General features: G+C 41.6%; 1 protein-coding gene across 1 annotated transcript; it reads right to left on the bottom strand.

Moving 5' to 3' along the window:
* Positions 1-1,965: 1,965 nt before the first annotated feature.
* pan3 (poly(A) specific ribonuclease subunit PAN3) lies at positions 1,966-9,208 on the bottom strand. Its single transcript, XM_010780629.1, has 9 exons — positions 8,191-9,208; positions 7,206-7,327; positions 6,954-7,026; positions 6,787-6,857; positions 6,398-6,602; positions 5,998-6,215; positions 5,434-5,538; positions 2,385-2,442; positions 1,966-2,174 (listed from the first exon to the last, which is right to left on the bottom strand). Exons 1-9 carry the CDS (start codon positions 8,507-8,509, stop codon positions 1,966-1,968), a joined length of 1,380 nt encoding a protein of 459 aa, XP_010778931.1. The 5' UTR covers positions 8,510-9,208.
* Between the last annotated feature and the right edge of the window lie 3,208 nt (positions 9,209-12,416).

Below are 12,416 nucleotides of genomic sequence, written 5' to 3'. Positions count from 1 at the left end.
CCCCCCCTGTGTTAATCGTTCCCCCCCTGTGTTAATGTTCCCCCCCTTTACCTCAGCATGTCGTTGTGTCCCTGAAGACTCTTCACCCCAAATTGCTCCTGTGGGGATTGCCCACAGTATTGAGTATGTTAGTCGCTTTGGAGCGTCTAACAAGTGACATGTAATGTAATGTGTCTGTCTGGCAGCGTCTCTTCGTGCCGAGCTGAACCACCTCCACGCTGCGTCCATAGAGCACCTGAAGCAGATCCACCTTAAAGAGAACTCTTCTTCCAAACGAGAGCTGGAGAAGGCGCTGGAGCACAGCCAGCAGCAGGTACATGTCTCTCCAAAAGTGTCAGTTTAATTCTGCTTTATTTCCTCTAACACCTTCTGACTTCTCCCAGGAACAGGAGCTGATCGTTCGCATCTCAGACATGCAGGCGGAGCTGTGTTCCCGTAGCAACCGCATCACCGACCTGGACCACGAGATCCACTCTCTGAACGAGACCATCAGCACTCTGACCCGAGAGCTGGAGATAAAGGGCAAAGAGGTGCTGAGGGTCCGGAGCGAGGCCAACCATCAGATCAGGTTCAGTGCACAGGAAGATAACATGAATACACTCATAACTCACTCAACTATATGTATGTCCTCAAAGCTGTGACTCAGCAGTCTCTGACCCAGTTTGCAGTAATCCTGCTCTCACATCACATGGGAATAACCAGCTGACAGCTTATAATTAAAAGCATTTGAACCCAAGTGTGCCCCAGTGTGAATCGTATGCTATGATGAATTTATATTTACTTACTTTGTGCATACATGTACTTTGTTTAAAGTACAAACTCGTGTTTTTACATTAAGAAGTTAAAACACCTGAGTGAAATACTGAATTTCCCCTCGGGTATTAATAAAAGTAGACCTCAATCTTAATATTTTAGCTACCGTAATTTTCGGACTATAAGCCGCGCCTTTTTTCCCATTTTTCGATGCTGCGGCTTATATAACGGTGCGGCTAATCTATGGATTTTTACAGCTAACGGCCACTAGGGGACCTCCTAAATCTATGGATTTTACAGGTTACAGTCCACCACCTTTAACTCTATGGGCTCTATGGCCGGTCCGCGCCCCCCACCTTTAAGCGGCGGGCTCCAGCAGGAAAAGCTGGAGGCCGGAAAAGAGTGAGACAGGTAGCGCGCAAAAGTAAAAGTGGAACCGAGAGTGGTACGAGAGACAGAACGAGAGCAAGACAGACAGACATTACGAGAGCGAGACAGTTTGTCCCCGTACCACTGGTTGAAAACCACTGCTGTAGATCACTGCCGGTACGTGCACTGGGAGTTTAAGTTTGAAAGTTGAAAAGTTTGTGTGTCTGAAACGCTATGTGATACAGTACAGTTTACACAGCAGTACATGTTCTGTAGCTACTATTGCACTAAATGCTAACACTTGAATACGTTATGCAAATATGCAACTTGTTTGTTGAAATGTTAATAAATGGGAGCCTCCTCAAACAGCCATCTCTTTCCCGACAATCCCCTCTGTGCACGAACCCTTACATATGGTAATTAAACATTAAAACACCTGCGGCTTATAGTCCAGTGCGGCTTATATATGTACACATCATTCAATTTAGCTGCTGCGGCTTATATTCAGGTGCGCCTTATAGTCCGAAAATTACGGTACTTATTGAAAACAAGCTACAAAATGTAATACCTTGGAAAATACCCTTTAATACTTTTTAATAGCCTTCATTTTCGCTAAATTGATTTATCAACTTGTAATACTTTTTAAGACCCCGCGGACCCCCTGAACATGCATTTCCTTTTCATTTTAACTGGAAGTGAGGAGGAATCATAATTTTTGTTATAACTTTGTTTAGCTAGTTGCCTTGTTAATACACATAATTTGACACATTGGCTATTTTGGTTGTGGTATATATGCATTTCCTTTTAAACGGTTGCCCTTATAATTAATAAACCTCATATGTGTTATGATTCTTTGGAAGATAATTTGTTGTTATCAACACATTTATTACCGTGTATCCTCCTCAGGCAGTAAGGCAGGTCATCCTTGCTGTTGACGGCCTTGTAGCAGGAGGTGATGTAGCTGAAGTTGCTGGTCTTCTGCATGCGGTTGGGTGGAGGGAGGGCCTCGAGGGGGAAGAGGCTGTGGTAGCTGTCCACCTCAGACGGCACATCTACCAAAAACAGATGTGGTTTCAGATGAGAAAAAATAGCCTTGCACACGGAAACCATAACAGATCCAACATTTAAAGAAGGTCACAGCCCAAATAAACAATTAATTGTTTTGACAAGAACTAAATTATTCAATTCCTATATGAATGGTTTTCACACATCTTTACAGTAATGTTATTTTGCAGCTGAAATGATTGACATGAACCCTTTACCTGGGTTCTCCGAGTGGTCAATCTGGGCCATGGTTATTAGATGTCTGTTTATCAACTCCTGGAAGACAAACAGCAGAACATTCATTTCATTTCATTTCAAACCTTTATTTAGACAGATTGGTCCCTTGAGATCATCGATCTCATTTACAAGGGAGACCTGCATCATTTAGTTCCACATGAAACATAAAAACAACATACAAACAAACAACAGAGGATATCATATTTACATATTCAACATTTACAAATACCCAGAGTGTCAGAAAGCATTTCATTTAGACGTGCCTTAAATACATTCAGAGAAATAAAAATGCTCAATTTCAAGGGTGGGGTGCCCTTGAGCTCGGAAAGAGTTTCTTATTCGGATGTGATTGTGCGAACTTGGACTTGGTGTGTGTAACTCCACACGATTAATACACCTACATTACACAAAAACCGGTATGTAATTTAATGTTGTCCATAACATGCCAATATTACATCGAATTTTGTATATAACCCTACTATCAGTAAAAACACCTACACAAAACCGTGACAACGTACCTTTAGTTTAACCGCCAAAAGGTATTTAACTCGGCCGTTTGTGGTACTTGCCATTTTCGAAAATTGTGTTTTGTGTTGCCCAATTTGTATTTTCGTGTCTGGACTCCAATGTTCTCAGACAACGAGAGGGACACCAAGACGGTACGACGACGACGACGGTCCATGTCGGCCCGGGACTGTAAGATTGTTGGTGAGACGACATCAGCTAGAGTTTCTACATCGGTGCAGGCTGACGACCGTTCCACGAGGACCCCATATCCTTCTTTCTTAGAAAACCCTTATTAGTACCTAATAGTCTCCTAAAAACGCCACGAATTTACTCCTAACCAAAAGTCCTGGACAAACGAGAGCAGTGTCACAAGCTAGTTAGTTCGTACGACCCAACGCTTTCTTCAAAGGGAACGGAGTTTCCCCCGGTGTAAGCCCACTTCAGGGCACCTCACCTATAAGGGTTTCCAAACTGCGCCTGTCCTCGCGTCGGAAAGGTAAGGAGCGTGAGAGGTGTACGCCCTAATAATAGGGCTGGTGTACTGTGGTAAAGACGTTTAGGTCGGGTCACAAATAATAAATTACTGTTCAGAACGTGTTGCCGGATGAAAAGGAGGACGAACTTGTCGGGATCGTAGAAAGGTGTCGGGAGAAGTGGCGTCCAAAAGTGGAAAGAGATGATTCAACACGTCCTCCACTGAGCNAAAGGCCTTCAACCTTCCTCAGCTGTTTGATCTGCTGACCTCGAGGCTGGAAACCTATTATGAGGCACGCATCGTTGATGTTGCTATTTGGACGGTGGGAATCATTCCAGCGAGCAAAATTCCTCCCCCAAGATGGCAATATCGCAGCATCGCATATTCAGCAGGTAATGGATACAACAGCTGAAAAAACATAACATGCTATAGGTTTATCACTACATAATCAATACGCACATATGTCACTTGTGTAACAAATTCATGTATCCTTGTTTGACTTGTGATTTTGCAGATTGAGGACAAGAAGTTTGTGGTGAAGGGATCTACCCAAACGTATAATGTAGACATGGATTTGGAGCTGTGTTCTTGCCCTTCAGGACAAACAGGAGCGCCTTGTAAACACCAGGCAGCAGTGATGAAATATTACAGCTGTTTGTCACACTCTTTTCTACCGATAAACCCAGAGATGAGAGCAGAGCTGATGAAACTGACCTCGGCAGGTAAAGTCAATATTTTAACAATAACTGGTGTAATGAGACTGCCAACATTTCATGTTTTGATTATAAAATAAAGGATATACACTGTTTATTTTTAAATGTATTTTTATCCCTTAAAGAGCATCTTGCAGGTTTCTATTTTTTCTACATTTATGCTTAAACTTGCTTGAAAATTACAATTAAAAAAGTGAATGCAGGATTTGATATGTGTTACGAGACATAAGGGCAGGAATTCAGAGGNTCAGTCGTCACACAGAGAGCGTCCTCTGGCAGAGTGAAGGACCAAGAGTAGAAGTTTGGATATCTAAACACAGAGAGAGGGGAGGAGGGAGGGGGGGAGCTTGGTGATGATGGAGGAGCATTCTGGATAGTTCAGGGAGATGGGGGCCGTATCTATATTTGAAGGTCTACGGTTGGGTGACATAGAGTGTTAACTAAAACATGCACAATCTTCTTAATAAGGAATGTTCCCACGCTTAGCTAAGAAGTGTGAGAAGTAGTAAATATAGATAAACATTAGCAAATAAGAATCACACAATTATATTATTAAAGTATAAAACTATATTTTGCCAATCGGGCTGGGGTATATCCAAATAGTTTTCCTGCTATATATTAACATTAAAATACAGTATATCATCAGATGTTAAATGTAAGCAAAGACACGGTCGAATAGTGAAAGCATGAAAGTATTTTTTTATGGTTAACATACGACCACATTTTGATATGCATGTATGATAACAAAGACTTTCATTTCATTTCATTTCAAACCTTTATTTAGACAGATTGGTCCCTTGAGATCATCGATCTCATTTACAAGGGAGACCTGCATCATTTAGTTCCACATGAAACATAAAAACAACATACAAACAACAGAGGATATCATATTTACATATTCAACATTTACAAATACCCAGAGTGTCAGAAAGCATTTCATTTAGACGTGCCTTAAATACATTCAGAGAAATAAAAATGCTCAATTTCAATTTTGCCTGTAGACTGTTCCAAGCAAGTGGAGCTGCGCACATAAAAGCTGTCTCACCTAAGACAGTCCTTACTCTTGGCACATCTAACAAGACTATATCCTGCGATCGCAGACAATAGCTGCTTGCAACTTTCTGCTTTATCAATGAACAGATATAATACGGGAGTTTGCCCAACATAGCTTTATAGATAAAAGTGTACCAGTGACTGAGCCTCCGTACAGTGAGTGATGGTAAACCTGCCTTGGTATACAGTGTACAGTGATGAGTAAGTGCTTTACAATCACATCAGACATGACGGACAAGAGAAGATATCAAGAAAAAGAACAGGTGGGTGATTGGGAAATACCTGTCGGAGTTCATCAGCCATGAAGAAGGACGGGGCGTTAGCTTTCGGCTGCATGTAAGCCACGTTGGGCGCAGTGGGGGGATAGATATGATAGGTAGGAAACACCTGCAAAGAAACCAGAAACAACAGCTTCCTATTTATCGAGAAATGAAAACCAATGTGCTCAGATGTTGTTCTTTTGGTCCAAAATTATGATTTCCTAGCTACGCAAATGAATCTCATGAAATAAAACTCTAATCAAGATTTTAAAGAAGTGCTAAAAGTGTATACAACGCCAGTTTAAACCGGCTAATACCCGTTATTGGCTGCAATGAGGCTGTTTTCTTTTAGACTGTGGTGATTGCATGAAAAAAGGGCAGCTTACAGACAGTATGCGTCACGTGCAGTCAACACTCTTGCTTCTCAAGAAACTGAGATGTTTTAAATGCAGTTGTTTACACACACCATTTTTTAGATATTTTATAATGTGGTGCTGCATCGTTAAGTACTCTTCTTGTGTATTCTCAGCTTTAGTCTGGCGGTATTACCCAAAATAGACAGAAGGGCCCTGTGTGCAGCACATACCATCCCAGACATTGGCGCGGGGGTGTTATCTGTGTAGAAGTAGGTCGTCCCCCCTACAGTCTCTTTCTGGATCATGTGAGGGCCCTGGTCAGCTGCACTGGTGGGCACCATGTAGTTGGCAGGGTTTGGGGTGTGACTGCGCCGGCGGGGAGCAGGTGAGGTGTGCGGTGTAATTTTTGGGGAGTGAAGAGGAGACGACCCCGCGGACAGAGACATGCCTATAATTGGAGACAGGAGAGTTTGTTTTTATTTCAACAGTAGCGCATGTGGAGATGTAAACAGAAGGGAATTCCCGAACCAGCAAAAGATTGGAAAACAAAACTAAGCCAAGTAGAAAGTGGAGCAAAGCAGATACAACAGGGGGATTTGTCTCTAAACAATGCTCTGAAAAAACCCTCACCTGGAGCCAGTGCAGCAGCTGTGGAGCTGTTGAGGCCAGGATGTGGGAAGAGAGGAGAGGGGAAGGCCGGGACAGAGGATTGGGCCATGGGGGCCTGAGCCATGGGGGCTTGAGCCATGGGGGCCTGAGCCATGGGGGCCTGAGCCATGGAGGCCATTCGTGGAGCTCCCTTAGGGATGAACTCACTTGCTGCTGGGTTAGGAGCCTGGTGGTTAAAGAAAACACATGCAAGAGTTATAACAAATGTGCCACTCCTGTAAAACGAAATAAAGACTAAGAAGAACATTAAATGTATCCTAGTAAAATCTGAAGTACTTGCTCATAGAAAAGCACAATACTGAACATTAAAAATAACTTTCTTGTTTTGAAAAGGATGCTTGTGTGCTCACCTTTCTCCTTTGGGAAATGCTAAGAGCACCAAAATCACTGAACAGTGAGGATGTCGGGGAGTTCACCGGATCTGTGGAGGCCAAAGAGTGTGAGAGTTTGGCAATGGCCCTTCAAACATCTGATGAATGAGTATTACAATTCTCACAGATTGCTATATCAGTCTCACCATGAGTGCTGTGGCTGAAGTTCTTGGCACCATCGTTGAGGAGACTAGGAGAGCTGCTGCTGGTAGTCATTCGCTAAAGACAACAGCAACAAGAAAAGATGTGTAACAGAAGACACTGATGAAATGTGTGAGTTATGATGTTTAACTTGTTTTTTTAATTACTAAACTAACTAACATACTAAACTAACATACGTTTTCAAACCAGTTTTTTCACACTGACAAAACAATGTACAGAACAGCACCCTCTCATACCTGCATCATTGAGTATTTAGTCTCTGCTGGGCTCCCAAACCCATTGACCCCGATAAAGCTGCTGCTGAAGTAAGAGTTTGTGAGATTGGCATCGTTCAGAGACGCACCCTCCATACCTGGGACTGTGGATGACAGAAACCAAAGTTTAGCAAATAGTAACTGTAGCAAGATAGTTTAAACAGAATTGAAGGTTAAGCATGTGTGTTAATGTCAGCACTATTACGTGTTTGCTAAGCCACAATCACAGAGCTGATTTAAAATACAAATGGAAACATTTCTACAACTGCAGAGTGAGACACTACTACAATATCCACTTAGTATCATTTAATAACAAACGTTTTGCAACACGTACTGGTTTCAATGGCTCCGGGTTTAATGGGACGTAGTGAGCGTGCATGTGAGTTACTTGCGGTTTGTTTACGTTGGGAAACAACGCTAAACCCCGTGAAGAGCTAACGTGGCTAGGCTAATTTTACCAAACATTACACTTCAGTTACATCCCAACATCAACACTATAGTTCACAATCATCCAAGTGAAACAGAATAACGGGACTAGTACTAACACTGAAGACGCCTATCTCTATACACAACCAAACGCATTCAAGTTGAATATAGCGTTCATTTCAACGCTAGTTGAGCTAATGCTAAGGTAGCTGTAGTGTCGCGGGTTTCTGCCCACTCACAGCTGTCACACACAAACACCAGGCCTCCTCCGTGAGAACAGCATGGCTAATGTTACACCTGGTTACAAAACATAAAAACCACCTGAAGACAGAGCTAACGTTATCCATAAGGAAGCCTTAGTGTAAAACATGTGCCAGCTACACACTGAAGGCTTTGGATAATGTTTTGCGGGCAAAGGTAACCCACGTTGTTTTGGGGTGAAGAGGCCTCATTGAATCCTCGGGCTAGATTTTAACAAAGCCCAACAAGGCCCAAAAGTAAAGTCGCAGCCAGTCGCCCCGTGTGAGGCCAGTTTACTCACTGGTTAAAAGCTGCCCCTCCAGAGACGTGCCTGCAGGCCCCATTGTTTCGCTTTTCTTGGACACACCGGTCCCCCCAGGGCAGGCAGCTGCGGGTCCGCCGAGGGGAAACCCCGTCCCGCCGGCCATGGACAGCGGGACGGGGCTCCCGCCGCCGTGCATAGGCAGGCTTCCCATGGACGGCTCATCGTGCAGGAACTGACACTCTTCTCCATAAAAGCAGGTTTTGTCTTTTGCGTAATATCGGCAAAACTTCACCTTGACATTGGGTATCCCGGCAACCCCTAGCGGAGCAGCTGAAGCTGGGAGTCCACTGTTCATGGCACCGCTGCTGCCGCTGCTGCCGGAAGACTCGCACACATAGAGACGCAGAGAGCTAGCCACTTAGCCTGCTAGCCTGCACACAGTTCCCCCCTTAAAGGAGCGGATTAATGTCACTGGAGCTGGTGAAGAACGTTAAAACGCTGCAGTACTCACATTATAAGGCTAAGATGCTTTTTGGTTTGAGAAATTATCTCTGCATGCGTCAAATCCTGGTCGTCGTTGTTGTCGCTATCCATGCAGCTGCCTTCTTTGCAAAGTAGCCTGTTGTTTATTTTTCTCGCAGACACTAGACAGGCTAGGGAGCAGCTAGCATTGCTTTGCATTGTGGGTAGAGCCTTTGGCAGAGTTTACATTCTGAAAATGAACGTCGCAAATTCAACTTGCAGCACTGTGATATTGTGAATCAAAAGAATAATGTCGCTAAATGATCCATGTTTGCAGAATGAAAAATGCTATTCAGTCTTAATGAATATTAACCTATGTTAAATTGTTGCAACAAAGTTTATTTATTTTATCTAAACATTGAAAAACAATACAGTAAATATGTGAGAGGCAAATGTATATGGCATTTTCATTTGAATTAATATATAAACAGCATATTGTACTCAAAATGATAATTACAGTAACCCTATGTATATTTTCTTTAACTAAGAATTTAAAGACGACTCTATAACGACTTCAATGCACATTATTGTATTTTGTATTGGCTCCCATAATGGCATAAAATCCCTTGTGAGATATTAAATTGTTCCCGTCTCATTATTTATGATTATCCTTCGGTGTTTGTTATTTAATAACTGTTTGCATGCTATATATTTGTGACAGGCGTGGCGGACAACGTCATCGCTTTCTGTTAACTTCCTCTATTTAAAAAGGTACACGCGCACATCATAGCATCAAAGCCTCGCGTGTGACCCGGGAGTATGTGACAGTGACAGAGAGGGAGAGCATCAAAGCGGAGGCACACCAACATGATTGCTGGTGAGTCAGAAAATACTGTTATTGTGAGCGTTGCTGAGTAAATAAAAAAAGGCCAGGATGCAATAAGGAATATAAATGTTGCTGTTTAGCCAAAATATGTAGTCCGAAATCATTTTCAGTTTTTTTTAGTAGGCCTATATTGCATTTTTGTATTTAACCTATGTAAAATGGTTTGTTACCTTAAAAAACGAAATGTTTACTCATGAAATATAATTTAATGTCGACATTCACCTGTAGTTTAAAATTCTAGTAAGAGGAACCTAGATCATGCTCCCTTCATGAGAGACGGACACATCATAATTCATCATTCAAAGCTACACAATTAATGCAATCATTAACTCTGTTATTAAAACACAGTTAAGCCCTTACATCATTGTATCCCTGTAATAACCAACTAAAACTCCAAGTAATCAGGTTTTAAATTATGTTTACAAATGTGTGTTTAAAAGAAATATGTATTGTGTCCTTTATTAGCACTTTGAATATTAACATATAGTAGGCCTACAGGTAATAATAAGCACATTAATACAAAATAAAAAAGATGCAATTAAGAACATATAAAGACTTTACAAAACTTAAAACTGCATATAGGGATTGATTCACGTAAACACCTGTGTATATAAGGGACATAAACAATCATTTTGCAATAAATACTAATCAATAAACCACTGGAAGTACTTAACATAAGCAATGTTGTTTTTTGTTTCTTTGATTGCATTTCTCTTGTATTCATTTAGAATGGCCGAAAGCTATTTAGTGAGTATACAAATAGATTACATTTTTTATTTTTGATCAAGGTATCGTTGTGCTGTGTGCTGTCAGGCTGCTCTGCTCTGATGGTGTCGCAGCGCAGAATCAGGCCTGCGTGCCAAACCATGAGGTACGAGCAGCAAAGGTCCTATCTGTGTTTCAACTGAGCAATTCAGTTAAATATATGAATTTGTTTTTCTGGCTTACTATATATTTATGAAGCATTATTGAGTCAAGGCAAAAAGTTATTAACGTGAATGATGTACGGACTGAGGGTTGGTAATATATTGAATTTACATAACAGGTTTTACAGATCATTATATCATGTAATGTTTATTTACGCCAGTTGCTGCTAGAATCTCATTGCCTATTGTCTTCCAAACATAAGGCCTAGCAGAATGAACAAAGATTTGTTGATTGTTTCTTAAATGTGGACTCACTTAGAAACCGAAAAAAACAAACTGCAGAGCAACAAGAGGTTGTGAAACATCGAAAAGGGAAATGGCAAAAACTTGACCAAAATTAAAAGTTGTATTTCTTCTTATCAGTTAGACATCTGTCAGTTTGTGTCATTTTCATAAAATATTTTTAAGAAACACAACCGAGACAAGGGGTTGAAGTCACAGAAGAGGCATCATTCTAAGACCTCAATGAACCTATTAATGTTTAATGCCTTAAGGCACATGTGTCAAACTCAAGGCCCGGGGGCCAAATCAGGCCCTTGGTGGATTTAATTTCGGCCCGCAGGATAATTTCTAATTACTATTAGATCTGGCCCGCCGGTATATTGCACGCACACCTTCACTCCACCCTGAGGGTCTCCTCAGCTCAGAGCCTGAGCCCAAACATGGATGAACTTGCACCCATGATGAGATGCCAAGTATCTGAACTAGCATCACAGAGCAGCACACTGAGTTTAATGGATGTTTCCTTCTGCACTTTTTCTCTCACGACAACAGGGCATGTTTGTTTTGTTCTTTGAGGGAAATAGTTTTGTTGAAGCTGTTGTTGGCCTGTGGGAAAATGTAATCATAAGAAATGACTCTGGAAAAACTGCAGATAGAGCCATAAGAAATGAATGCAACTGATTATTTAATGTTTAATGTTGTTTTTATAGGCAATCATTTAAGCTTTGTTAGTTCCAGGTTGGGTTCCAGGTTTAATATGTGCAACAAGTTCATTTCAATAAGTTCTGCAATAAACATTGAACCAGTCCGGCCCTCGACTAGTACCCATTTTTTAATTTTGGGCCACTGTGTATTTGAGTTTGACCCCCCTGCCTTAAGGGGACCGTTCAAAAATCCTATTTGTTCTTCTTACCTGTAGTGCTTTTTATCAATCTATATTGTTTTAGTGTGAGTTGCTAAGGGAGGTAGAAATTGGCTGTAGAGATGTCTCCCTTCACTCAAATATACACACAAGTTTGTAAAGCTGAGTTGAAAAACGGATCTATCCACAGACCTTTATGTGAACGACTGTTTGAGATGTTAACATTAATGTGAACTGTCCCTTTGAAATGACAGGTATAAAGTCAGCTTTTCTTGTAAATGTGTTTTTCACACCTATACACAAAATCTTGATCGTGCTACCACACCAAAAGCTACTTAACGCAGGGTTATTGAATGTCAACCCTTGTCTTTTAGGTGGAGTGTTTTGCACCGACGGACCATCTGAATGCGTCTGGGTTAGTCAGCGTTGAGGTGTGTGTCGGTAAGAAACTCATCATCTCCCTGCAGCACTTCTCCGAACAGCCTGTTTGCAGCTGGATCCGAGGAGCAGACACAGTAATCACAGTGTAAGTGAATTATTAACTGTTCTCACTTTTAATATGTATTTTTATATATTGAATGTTTTATTTAAACCTCATCAGAAATGGGAGTGAGTCCCTGGTCCTACCCAAGCTTTCTGAGGCTGATTCAGGGGAGTACACGCTGAGATGTGAAACCAGCGACGGGGACAGTTCCTCAATGAATGTGTCTCTGAAAGTATTCATGAGTGAGTTCCAGCCCTCTCATATCTCCTCATCTCTGCTATGCTAAGTCAGACTGCCAACAAACACTGTGATACTGAAAACTAAGTAAAATATTTGTTTTTGTAGATCGTCCCTCAAAACCAAAGCTGACAATTGACAAAGATGATATCCGATTTATATCCCCTTCTTTGACATGCATCT

Source organism: Notothenia coriiceps, unplaced genomic scaffold (assembly GCF_000735185.1).
Source record: "Notothenia coriiceps isolate Sejong01 unplaced genomic scaffold, NC01 NC01_scaffold00022054, whole genome shotgun sequence".
In the NCBI taxonomy this organism is placed as follows: Eukaryota; Metazoa; Chordata; class Actinopteri; order Perciformes; family Nototheniidae; genus Notothenia; species Notothenia coriiceps.
This window is presented reverse-complemented; position numbering and strand designations above follow the sequence as displayed.

Coding starts and splice junctions, on each gene's coding strand:
- pan3 (XM_010780629.1), bottom strand. CDS start 8,509: ATGAACAGTGGACTCCCAGCTTCAGCTGCTCCGCTAGGGGTTGCCGGG. Junction 7,027..7,205: donor CTAAATACTCAATGATGCAG/GTATGAGAGGGT, acceptor TGTTGTCTTTAG/CGAATGACTACCAGCAGCAG. Junction 6,216..6,397: donor AGCTGCTGCACTGGCTCCAG/GTGAGGGTTTTT, acceptor CTCCAATTATAG/GCATGTCTCTGTCCGCGGGG.